The 13,363-nt window shown below is 41.6% G+C and overlaps 1 protein-coding gene across 4 annotated transcripts in view; it reads left to right on the forward strand.

The window, feature by feature from the left end:
- Positions 1 to 13,363, forward strand: part of LOC146326295 (transcription factor COE3) — a 188,977-nt gene that overhangs the window by 43,864 nt on the left and 131,750 nt on the right. For all 4 annotated transcript variants that reach the window (XM_084718532.1, XM_084718529.1, XM_084718531.1 and 1 more), the window contains exon 6: positions 8,791 to 8,859. In XM_084718532.1, the coding sequence (XP_084574658.1) occupies positions 8,791 to 8,859 (69 nt within the window). The remainder of the gene's footprint in view (positions 1 to 8,790; positions 8,860 to 13,363) is intronic.

Consider the following 13,363-nt stretch of genomic DNA (forward strand, 5'->3'; position numbering starts at 1 on the left):
CTTTAAACTGCATCTCTGGTATGAAAGGTGGTGTTTGTGTGTGTGTGTGTTTGTGTCTAAGAGAAAAAACGAGCAGCTGTTGGTTTGTCGTTCATCACACCAATCAACACGTTTCCTGCCCTGCGTGTCTCTGCTGTCGTCTGTGAGTTAATGGTTTTACTGGTTCAGACTGAGGAGTGAAGAAGAAGAAAAAGAGGAGGAGGCTGGATAAAAATAGGACAAACACACACATATAGTCTATATAACAAACACATATACAAACGCAACTGAAGAGCCTCTTTGTATGTTTGAGCCACAGCACACACACTGCACCAGTACAGACTTACCAGGTGAACTATTCTCATGTGCATTTAAACTGGTCTGAATGTGCACGAAACTGGAATGAAAATGTGTAAAAATGCAAAGTAAATTTGTTTAAATATAAAGTAAACAGATTTAGGTGTGAATAATTTGGTAAAAACATGAAGTAAACTGGTTTGACTCTGGAACAGATAAACTGATTTAGATGAACAGAAAACCGTTTTTGTTCATTTGGTCTGTATTTCTTGTCACAGTGAGTCAGAGGGTCCTTAAAGGAACAGTTTGGGGTTCTTTTGAAGTGGGGTTTGGGAAGTGGAGTTACTTTTCCAATATTCTAAATATAGTGCACAACTCAATATCAATTTAAGTGTACACTGTGTTTAGAATATTTTCACCTCTTTACCTTTCTGTCAGACAGACTTTTCTGACAGGAAACCACCGTTATATAACACAAGTATCACTCTCTACAAACCAACCAAACTCCATTGATAAAATCAGTGATTTTAGCTCAATGAACACAGGAGTTGTTGGTCTGCTGCTGCCTCCATCTGTGAGTGTGTTTGTATTAATGTGAGACTTAAGTGAATCTGAATTAATCATTTAAAACACTGAAATCACACAATAACACAAACACACTATCAGATGGAGTCAGCAGCAGACCAACAACTCCTGTGTTCTGTGAGCTAAAATCACTGATTTTATCAATGGAGTTTGGTTTGTAGAGAATGATAAAATGAGGGATTTAAGTTCATTTTCCTGTCAGAAACATCTGTCTGACAGAAAGATAAAGCAGTGAAAATAAACTAAATGAAGCGTCCTATCCCTTAAAGAGTTCCCAGTTTCAATCTGTAAGAGAACTATGTGTGACGTGTCACTTCCTGTACTTTGACCTCACCTTGTTTGACTCCTCCTCCTCCTCTTCATCAGAACTTCAGTATCTTTAAACTTCTCCTCCTCTTCCTCCTCTGACTTTTATTGGAGCTCATTTCCCCCCTACGAGATTCCTTCGATACGAGCTTCATTTCCATAATGACGTGTGTCTGTGTGTGTGTGTGTGTGTGTGTGTGTGTGTGTGTGTGTGTGTGTGTCTGTCTGTCTGTCTGTCTGTGTGTGTGTGTGTGTGTCTGTGTGTGTGTCTGTCTGTCTGTCTGTCTGTCTGTGTGTGTGTGTGTGTGTGTGTGTCTGTGTGTGTGTGTGTGTGTGTCTGTGTCTGTGTGTGTGTGTGTGTGTGTGTCTGTCTGTCTGTCTGTCTGTCTGTCTGTGTGTGTGTGTGTGTGTGTGTGTGTGTCTGTCTGTCTGTGTGTGTGTGTCTCTGTCTGTCTGTCTGTCTGTCTGTGTGTGTGTGTGTGTCTGTCTGTCTGTCTGTCTGTCTGTGTGTGTGTGTGTGTGTCTGTCTGTCTGTCTGTGTGTGTATGTGTGTGTGTCTGTCTGTGTGTGTCTCTGTCTGTGTGTGTGTGTGTCTGTCTGTCTGTCTGTCTGTGTGTGTATGTGTGTGTGTCTGTCTGTCTGTCTGTCTGTCTGTGTGTGTGTCTGTCTGTCTGTCTGTCTGTCTGTCTGTGTGTGTCTGTCTGTCTGTCTGTCTGTGTGTGTGTGTGTATGTGTATGTGTGTGTGTGTGTGTGTGTGTGTGTGTGTGTGTCTGTGTGTGTGTCTGTGTGTGTGTCTGTGTGTGTGTCTGTCTGTCTGTGTGTGTGTCTGTGTGTGTGTGTGTGTGTGTGTCTCTGTCTGTCTGTCTGTCTGTGTGTGTGTGTGTGTGTGTGTGTCTGTGTGTGTGTGTGTGTGTGTGTGTGTGTGTGTGTGTGTGTGTGTGTGTGTGTCTCTGAGCTTCAGTCATTATGTGATTGAGTGCGATTATTAACCAGCTTTCCCCCTGATGGATGCTGTGTTTCCATTCGCTAATGAGTGAGGGATCAGAGAGCGCCGGCTCACTCTTTCCATCTCGCTCTGTCTCTGTGTCTCTGTGTCTCTGTGTCTCTGTACTGTAACGTCCCAGGTGAGCTCGTCTTTATGGGCGTCCCTGTTGGTTTGTCTACCTGGATCGTACAGCGTACAGGTGGAAGAACACCTTGTCACACTCACAGGGGATTTAATAAAAGTCCACCTTGAATTTCTATTTGAAGAGGAGATTTTATCTTTGACTCTTCTGATGTTACTTTTTACTGAAGAGATTCACATTTTACAGTAAACAGGAGATAAAGATGGCTACCGCCTGGTAAAAACCTCTAAAATACCAACTCTAGAAAGATGTTTGGCACGGTGACACAAAGATCAATTCGTAGGTGAGAAGTGTGAATGTTGGTCGTATGAAGGATAAAAATCAGTTGTTCATATACATTTTGACCTTATATATACACAGTATACTGTACAGTCCCTCCAGAGAGATTTGATGTTTTGATCCCAACAATTTCTGTGAATTCTGCACAAATTTTTCACATTGTTTTATTATTTTTTGTATTTTTGACATTTATCAATGTGCTGTACACGTATGTACGTTATATATTCTATAGTTCTGTGCTTGTTTGAGTTTGAGCTCCAAAAAGCTTTTGCTTCTTTGTGTAGAACCCCTCAGGTTTTTGGTAAAGTTACTCTGAAGACTCAAAACAAAATGTGCTTTTATTCTCACCGCAAAAAAGTAGTTTTCTGTAATTTTCATGTGCTCCTCCTACTTCAGTGGAGAAAACACCTAAAAACAATCACAAGTTTTCAGAAGATCTGCTGTGACAGCAGGCTTTTTAGACCACAACAATCCAGAAGACCAGCCTGGAGGGACTGATTCTAGATCTGCAACAGTTAATCCATTATTAGAGCTGCAATCATTAATCAGTTACTAATCAATAACTATTTCTTTACTTCTCTCTGATCTTTGAGGACGTCAGCTTGTTTTTTACATTTTATGGATAATAACTGATCGATTCATTGAGAAAATAATTATCTGTAATCATGGACTGATTTTTCAACTGACAAGACTGGATTCATTAACTGATCAGTCGCAGCCTCTTAGTCAGGAACAGCCCTAAAACCTTCATAAAACCTTCATGAACCTTCATACAACATGTTCTCCACTCAGTGTTTGGTTCCAGAAATCCTCCAAGAACAAAATGAAGAACTATGAAATAATCTTATTTTACAGGAGGTTTTAAAACTCGGTGATGAACTGAATGTCTCAGTCACAAGCACATTTTTTTGCTGTGTGTGTGTGTGTGTGTGTGTGTGTGTGTGTGTGTGTGTGTGTGTGTGTGTGTGTGACCTCTCCGTCGTATCATTGCGGCACATTAACCATTCTTAAACGGGACTCTGCTGCTTTCCAAAACTACCAATCACAAACCAGTGAGCAGGCACGGCGGCGGCAGCCAGGTTGGCACGGCGGCGTTGCCAGCGGGCTCCCGGAGGCTTGCCAGCTCCAGGCCGCTCTGCTCGCCTTGCCTCGCCTCGTCGCCACCGTCACCACCTCGCTCCCTCACTGGCTGCCAGGCTCCGGGCGACGCTTAGACAAACCTGCTGCCACGCTCGCCGCGAGCGAAGGCAGCTTCCAGGCCAGGCGGCGCTGCTGCTGCTGCTGCTGGCTGGAGCGAACCGTCGAGCCTGGCTGCCACCGCCGCCGCTGAGACGTTCCAGGCCTTCGGGTAATTACAACACTTGCCCTTTGAAAGCGAGCCCTGCGCTGCCGGCCCGGTGTTATCTGGACGCTGTGATCCGAGCGCCGGCCGGCCTCTGACGCCGCGCTGCAGCGTCCTCGGGGAGCCTTTGAAGGGCTCTCTCTCAGTGTGTGTGTTTTTATCGTGCGTGTGTGTGATAGTGGAGCGCCGACATGCCCGGACAAACCTTCCCTTTGTGCCTTAAGTAGATTCCACTTGTGGCGGCGTCTGAAGTGGCTGCTGAGCGGCGAGGAGGAGCAGCCAGCGGTAATGATGCCTGTGTGGCCCGGCCGAGGCTCGCCGGCCAAACTGGCTCCTGTGGCTGGATTATTTTTGGGGCCTGTGTGTGTGTGTGTGTGTGTGTGTGTGTGTGGCGGCTGCACAGCGGCCTGAGGAGCCTCTCTGCAGCGGTGGCAAGGGACAAACTCTCTGCGCCAAAATGAGTGACAGCGGCAACAAACACACACACACACTGTTTGTTTTATTTTTGCCGTTTTTTTTTTACAGGCTCTCTCACAAACACACACACACAGACACACACACACACACACACACACCCTCTGTCACGGCTTCACACTCCTCTCAGGTCTGTGTGTGTTGTTCCTCGCAGTCATTAGCCGGCCGTGGTGTTAGCCTGTTTGCGGCCCGGGGGGAAACGTCATTAAGGCGATATTGTGGACGCTCAGCCAAGGTTTGTTTTCGTCTTTGGAAAGGGGCCCCGGGTCCCTGGAGGGGCCCCGGCAGTGCTCCTGGGGTCCAGTTTGTTTATAACACTTCTTTGGCAGTTTGGAGGAGGTTGTCACCACAGCAGCACCAGTGGGTTTCCAATGCTAATTGGTCTCCTGGAACTTTCACTAATGGTTCCAAGTAGTTGGGGGAATAAATTATTGTGGCGCATTCTATGGCAACAGTCACACACACACACACACACACACACACACACTGACACAGAGACAGACAGAGAGGAGCGGAGGAGCGGGGACACAAACACGTCGCTTAGTTTATGATTTTTCTGTACTTAGAGATCAGACGGCGTGATAAATGATTCATAAAGCGTCTCATTTGGCATTCGCAGCCTCGATTTGACGCTTGTTTGTCAAATGGCAATTTGATTCAGGACAGCATGGGGGGAATGCAGCGGCGTAATTGGACGTCGCGGGTCATATGCGATATGATTAATTTTTAAGAATTACCGGAAGATATGTTAATGACCCTCACAGCGATAAGAAAGATGTGCAGAGCAGCTTGTCAGGAGATTACAGTGGGAGGATGGTTGTTGTTCACGGTGGACGGATCAGTTCTGTCACTGCCTCACAGCCTCACTTCAGATGTTTGCTGTCATAAATTCATTTTGACAAACTTCCTACAGTTTTGTCTCGTTGGAGGTTGAATTATGTGAATGTTTCCTCTGAGGCCGAATCTGTTTCAAATAATCTTCTCATGTCAGAATACAAATAGTACGATTTCAAAACACTCCTCTGTAATACATGAAGCTCACGCTACGTTTTATTTATTTAGATTTTAGCAGGAAGTCGCACTGAAATCAAAACATATTAACATATTAAAACGCAACAACATCATACACAAAAATACACAATAAAACAAGAACAGTTATGTTTTCAGCTTACAGAAAAGGTTACTGTATTCCATTACAGTTGCAGATAAAAGAAGATGTAGTCAGATTACAGATACATTTACTGCAGTAAAAATGTGGATTATAAATAAGATTACAGTTTTGAAATAAAGAATGATATCCCACCATGCACAGTCCACACACAGCTGCTAAATCAATATTTAAATCAATCAATCAAATCTGCACAACAAAGGAAGGAACAGCTGTTAATAAACCAACAATCAACATAAAACACTGAGAGCTGCAACCATTAATCTATTAAAATAATCTGCATCAATTTTGATAATCGATTAATAATTTTTAGTCTTTTTTTAGTAAAGAAAATCCTAAAAATTCTCTGATTTCAGTTTCTTAAATGTGAATATTTTCTGGTTTCTTTCCTCCTCTCTGACAGTAAACTGAATACCTTTGAGTTGTGGACAAAACGAGACATTTGAGGACGTCAAACTTGGACTTTGATCAACATTTTCTGACATTTTCTGAACCAAACAACTAATCGACTGGCAGAGAAAATGATTGGCAGATTAATTGAAGATTAACTGACAATGAACAGGAAAGACTTGTCTGTGTGCTTCACATGTGTGGACACTCTTGGGACCAATGAACTGATCAATTAATTGTGAAAATAACAGATTTTCAGTTATTGAATGCTCAGTGTACACAGTAAGAAGAGGCAGTTTTCTATAAGGCTGTTTGTTTGTCTGCTGATATGATTATTACGATACAAACGGTATGATTCAGTTTTCTGGAAGGACCAATAAATTAAAGCTTCACTCGACACCTTTTTGGTCAATTTAATGACTTTTTTGTTACTTATTGTTGTTACCAGGATCAAAATACGTAACTGTGATTACTAATATTACAGTCTATTGTGATTTATTACATCATTATTATTATTAAATCTGATTTAAGGGAAAATAATCAGAAAAATCAGCACATTGAAGACAGATATCTGGCAGTATGACACTAAAACACAAAATGAATCACTGCAACAAACATTACTGCAGTGTTCTGATATTTTCTCACAGCTCTATTTTTCCTCAGTTTCCTCAAAACTCAGGATACATAAAAAAAAAAAAAACAAGTCGCAGGACGAAGCTGGTGACAAACTCAGAGAAGGATGGACGTTTACCCAGTCTCACTTATAGATTCAAAAAACAAAAAACAGTGCTGTTGTCTGTGATTGGTCAGTGACGTCCATGTCCATGATGTCCACCGTATCATAAAGAATAAAGGGACATAAAGGCTCCATATGGACGAGGCTGCATGTGTAAATATACGATAAGTCGCCGTAATCAAACAGAGACGGAAAAGAAGCTTTTTTTGTCTCAGCATCAAAAGTAAAACAAAATTTATTTCTAAAATAAAACTTCACTTTGTTTTTCCTGCACAGAATAAACAAACCTTTCCTCCATCCATGCTCACATATTCTACAGTGTTAAAAAATAAAAAATAAAATGATGTGAGTAAAAATGTCCTCCTGATTCTTCTGAACTGGCTGATGTACGACTGACTGTAACTCTGTTCAAACGTGAACACAGACTCAGACATTAAGAATAAATCTATAGATGGTCTCATTAACTTCTCTAAGTCACACAGAGACATCAGGATTAAACTGACACTGTTTATAACCTGTTATAAACTCACTGTAGTAACTTCAACTAAAGGTATGATGGTGTTATCTTCATGTAAAGGATCAAAACTCAAACTGAAGTCAGTATAATTATCCTCCACATGTTAAAAATCTCTGTTTGTTCTTACTAACAACTAAATAGTTCCCTCTGAAACTATAAAGTAGCATGCACTTGTACTTAATTACATTACTTGAGTAAGTTACATTGCTCCGTGGTGCGTTCACTGACTGCAGCACATCTGAACACTGTTGTTTGCAGCAGTTTCTCCTCTGTGTGTGTCTGTCTGATGGATATTAATGTGTTGGCCTCAGTCTGCTGCTGTTCAACATGCCACGCTGACCCACCACACCAACAGACTCATTTGGCTCCACCCGTCCCCTGTAGAGCTGAAACAGAAACCCAGCGCTCCCTCCTCCTCCTCTTCCTCCTCCTCCCTCCGGATGCCTCCACAGACCGTCGACCAGCTCCCGCTCGTCTGGTCCGATGAAACGTTCGCCGGCCAGCCGGTTTGCCCTCTGGCTACCTGGACGGCTGTTTGGCGAGCAGCCGTCCGGTTGGCTGGCTGGTTGTCAGGGGCGACGGCGCTGGGGGTCGGGGTTGGGTGGGGGAGTCCGCAGTGGTGCCTCCGTCGCTGGGCGTCGTCCAAATGTTAGTGACCTTGGCTTGGACTTCACCCAGCTGGACACACTGTGTATGTGTGTGTGTGTGTGTGTGTGTGTGTGTGTGTGTGTGTGTGCGCGTGTGTGCACAGAGGAAACAGGACTGCTTTTCAAAATTAAAGTCAACTTGTTTTAGATGCAGGTAAAGGTAAAGTGTGTTTAAAAGTTAAAGAAAACAAAAAAAAACTGCAGCTCACTTTTACAGTGTAAATCTCCTTTAGCTCCTTTGACCAAACGAATGTTACCATGACCAGCTGGTCATGGTAACATTCGTTTGCTCGGTCTGCTCCTGGTTGACATTTAACACTGTTACATGTCATCACAGGAGACTTCTGGGTAATATGTAATAAACTGAGTTTGTACAAAGTCTTGAAAGTTTGGAAAAAAACTTAATTTTAACTGTTATGTTTTCAAGGTTATAGGTTATATAGAAATCGGTTCCACCTGTGTGGCATCTTTTGTAACCTGGTCTCTTCGGACCCTCGTGGTTTCTAGTTCAGACTTTCTGATGTTGCTGAGGTCGACCAGCGTCACATGGGGTTCAGCCATCTTGAATTGAAATCCAGTTTCAGTCCGTATTCTCAAACTTTTATTCCAAACTTTTATGTTTTCATTATTGCCATCCATGTAGTAACCCTGCAGTTCATATGGGAAAATAAACTAGTTTCATTCTGTTCATGCAGAAAACTGTTGTCAAACAAAATAGCAAAATTTACATAATTATGACCCAAAATTGAGTTCTCCTCCTCTGTAACATCAAAAGTCTTAACCAAAAAAAAAAGAAAAAAAAAAAAAACAGGTTAAAAAGAAATGCTGGGGAACGTCTTTCTCCTGTAAACTCGAATCTGATGGTTTTTTTTTTTGTTATCTGAGACTCTGTTTGGTTTCATACGATGAAATTTTACTCACTGTGTTGTTTTTCTCTTCCAGTCGGTGTTGTGACAAGAAGAGCTGCGGAAATCGCAACGAGACGCCATCTGACCCCGTCATCATCGACAGGTAGGAACTCACCTGAGCCTGGTTTGACCTGTCGCTCCGTCTGTACCTGTCTGTCTTCACACTGTTCCTGTCTGTGCTCGTGGAGCTCAGACTTTACATCAGCTGGTTAAAGTGTGGAGATGAAATGATTGAACATGATTTGATGCAGTAAGCAGCCGTTCATCAGAGGTGAATTTATCTGCCTTCATGTTTGAAATCATCAGAGATTTGGTTTCTTTGTCGTTGAGGAATCGTGTCCTTCTGTCTGTAGAGGATCTCTGTGGCTCTTTGACTTGTTGTCTTGAGGTGATGATTGTTGTTTTCTGGTTGCTGCTGTTGATCCTGAAGCAGATCAGGATCTTTTTATCTTCTTCACTTCACTGCTGATCATCGTCCAAATCATCCATCACTTCTTCCTCTCAGGCTGGTTTCACTTCACTTCTAGACTGCAGAAACATTTTAATCACAAATTAAAGTGAACTCAGAGTCTTACTTCTGGAGCTTTCAACCATTTCTCCTGGTCTTGTTGAGCAGATGTTATTTATCTTAATCTTTTTACATCTTTCTGAGCACAAGTTGAGTCTGACGAGACGTCCTGAGAGAAAAATAGAAAAAATGACAGAGAATCTTAGTAAACAGACCTTCAAATAACCTTTTCCAAGAATCAACTCTACACTTCTTCTTCTTTTCAACAAGGAAATGTCTTTTTCCAGCTGATAAAACAATCTCACCTCTTGAGCTTTGCTATTTATGCCTTTTGATAAAATGAAGACTCAAAAATAACAGTTTTGTTCTCATCAGCATCAAGAGACGATTCTGGAAATTCTTTAAAGAGCTGACGTCAGCTGCTGAAAGGCAAACAAACCCAAACAGAGACACTATGACAGGAATACTGTCTCTTTGTTTCATTTAAAAGAGAAAATGTCCTGGTCCTTGAAGGCACCATATAGGACAGATCTTAAAGAGGTTATCACGTGTCATTTGAGTCATTTTGACACAAAAATCAACTCATAAAGTCTCTGTCAGCTGATTTTTATAATAATTACAGTATTGAGTATTTGTGTGTTGATCAGCACTTTATTTTTCTGTTTTCTGAATAAACATCCGTCTGATTTCTTTGTTTCTTCCTGCTCCTGTTTTCTGGCGTCTCACTTCGTCCTCACCTCTCACTTCCGACACAAAACTCGACTGTGTGAATTGTTCAATCAACACCACGCAAAAAAAATAATGTTTACATGCTGCAGCCCTCACAGATCTGTCCTTAAACCTTCATAAAACATTATGAGCAGGATTAAATGTGACAAAGACACACGTCGACTGATTTAAAGGTTGAGATTAAAAACTGAGATCACTGACTTCTAATTTTGAATAGATTAATAATTCATATAAATAAATAATTCATTTCTCACTGTAATTTAAGAACCATGTTGATTATTTTGGAAAATACATTTCCCATAAAACTTTGGGGGATGTAAACAGGAAATATAATGTTGCTAAGCAGCCGTGAATTTGTGCCCTTCAGTTTTAGCTTATATTTGTAGACATTTTGTAAAAAAGGCTTTAATAAAAGTGCTGAATGAGCTGTTAGCTGCTCCTGATTGCAGTGTGGTCATGGATAGACAGATAAATATGACTGGATTGTGGTGAAGAAAATTAAAAAATGTGACATTTCTCAGGCAGTTTCTGCTGTTATAAAGACCATCTTTTAAATATGATTTATAAGTGGATTTTTTGAGGTTTATTTGTTTATATGATGAAAAGAAAATGATGTTGTCAGAAAGTGCAATTTACCCGTAATCTAGAAATGTGTGTTTCATATCTGTGTGTTGAGATTTTACTGAGTTGTGACTCTGAGAAGGACCCTCAAAGTATTTTAATCTGCTTTAAAGGGATAGTTCAAGGTTTTTGAAGTGGGGCTGTATGAGGCACTTATCTACCTAGAAATCAAGATTAGTTTGAGTGTACGCTATATTTAGAATATTTTCACCTCTTTACTTTTCTGACAGAAAACCACTGTTATATAAGACAAACATCACTCTGCACAAACCAACCAAACTCCATTGATAAAATCAGTCATTTTATCTCACAGAACGCAGGAGTTGTTGGTCTGCTGCTGCCTCCATCTGTGAGTGTTGGAGAAATTGATATTTGGCTTTTCTGGTAATAACTAACTGTTGTTTTTTTACAACACCTGCACACACCTGTCCCTTTCACCTCACAGTATCACTGCCTCACCTCTGTCCCTCCTCACCCTCCTCCCTTTGACTCCCCCTCACAGTCTGGAACCCTGTTATAACCCTTCAGTTAGACGATGGAAACATAGTTTGTGTTATTTTCCAGCTTGATATAAATATATTTATTGTTGTAGAACTTCTGACTGAACCTGCTGCCTTGACATTCTGTATTTTAAAACTCGCCGTGATGATGATTCCTGTGTTTATTTTTCATCCAATGCCACATCAGAACTCCCCGCGTCCCTCAGTGTGAATATTCACTCTGACAGCCAATCAGACGGTCCAAAAAACATCAGCATCACAATCCTTTATTAACACCGCGTCCGTCCTCGCTGTCTAATCCCTCCGCCCTCAGTGTCCTTGGAGTCGGCGGCTGTCCGTCACAGCGGCCGGCTGTGATTGGTCAGGTCGCAGTGGTGGGAGCCAATGACCTCAGAGGAGGTCAGGAGGGAGGGGGAGGAGGAGGAGAGGGGGGCCGGTACCAACTCCATGTTGGCTCGTTAGAGAGGCCTTGGACCACGGCCAGGACACACACACACACACACACACAGGTGATACACACACACTCACACGGACACATATATAAGAGAAAATGCATACAGTGCACACATGTTCATACATGCCAGAATAGGAATTCATCAGAAAATGTACACACACACACACACACACACACACACACACACACACACACACACACACACATACATTCACACGATGACACACAATGACACACACACACACACACACACACACACACACCCTCTGGTCTGTCCTCTCACCTCAGGCTGTGTGTGTGTTCTGGTGTGTGTGTGTTTGATGGGTGTTTTTGGAGGTTTTGTCACCTCTCTGTGTGTTCTGTCACACATGAGATGGACTCTATATGTCCAACATCTACTGACACAAGGCATTGTGGGTACCGCTGACTGTGAGGAGCTGTATAGAGACTCCGAGAGTCATAACTGTCCTGTGTTTCATCATGAAGAGGCAAAAATAACATATATATATATACATATAAATATATATGTGTATATACATATATATATATTTTAGGCCTTTGTAGTCAGCTTCATTAGATAAATGTGTGTTGATCAATGAGAAATTGAACTCTCAGTGTTCAGAAGATAAACATACAGTTGATTTAAAGGTAAAACACACACATTAAAACATCGGCTACAACACTTGCTCACAAATTCAGACTTCACTGCAAAATTATGTAAATCTCATCATGTCACAGTCATTATTTTTATCATAAACATTAGGTTGACAGTACATGTGGTCCAGACATTACACTGTAATTTACCTTTTTTGCTTCATTTCTAGAAAATTCATGATTCATGCAATCTGCACAGGAGAGAGGCTCATTTTCTTGGTTGATATATTGATTTGATTGATTTAATTGTTAGTTGGCAGCATGTCAGCATTTGTGTGGCTGAACTGTTACAGTACAGTTATGGTTAATGAACCACCGTTAAATCTTTACATTTTTTCCAAAATAAGTGGCAAAAAAGGTTAGTTTCTTCATTTTTTTCCCCAGTTGTAAAAAAAAAACATACCCTTAAACCAAGTTACGTACCAAAACTTTAAATTTTACAAATTATCAGCAGAGCTGCACAGTTTGGTTCTGGTTCTGTGGTTTGGATATTGGACTCGACTGTATTGCAGTTTTGATAACTGTGCAGCCCGAGTTATCAGCTGACACTTTTTGAACATTCAAACGTGATGTCCAGTCAGCAGTCAGGAGGTCAAAGGTCACAGCAAGAAGAAAATGTTCAGGTGCCTCAGATAATCACAGACGATGGAGGGAAGAGAAGGAAAATGATATGGATGAGAGAAAAACACAAAGATCAGTGTGTGTGTGTGTGTGTGTGTGTGTGTGTGTGTGTGTGTCAGTTTGATTTACTTCAGCGAGACGTGAATTCACAACATTAAACTGCTTTACTGTAGCTACTGAGCTACATCATTTGCATGATGGGTCACTAAACACACTAAAACACCCCCAACTCTGCCCCCCCCATGTGTGTAATATGTGTGTGTGTGTGTGTGTGTGTGTGTGTTAGTGGTGGGGTCACAGTAATAAATCCTGCATTTCTTAACAGGCGCTAAAATGCAGAGAAACAAGCAGAGCTGCAGTAAATCACTGACAGAGTGTGTGTGTGTCTACACATATATGTGTGTTTCCATTAATATGTGCACAATAGCTGTGTGTGTGTGTGTGTGTGTGTGTGTGTGTGTATTCCCTGGGTTAGTGGTCCAGTATCAGTGTCCTGTCGTGTCCTAATTAAAGCTGCAGA

This window comes from Lutjanus erythropterus, chromosome 5 (assembly GCF_056507025.1).
Source record: "Lutjanus erythropterus isolate fLutEry1 chromosome 5, fLutEry1.hap2, whole genome shotgun sequence".
Classification (NCBI taxonomy): Eukaryota; Metazoa; Chordata; class Actinopteri; order Lutjaniformes; family Lutjanidae; genus Lutjanus; species Lutjanus erythropterus.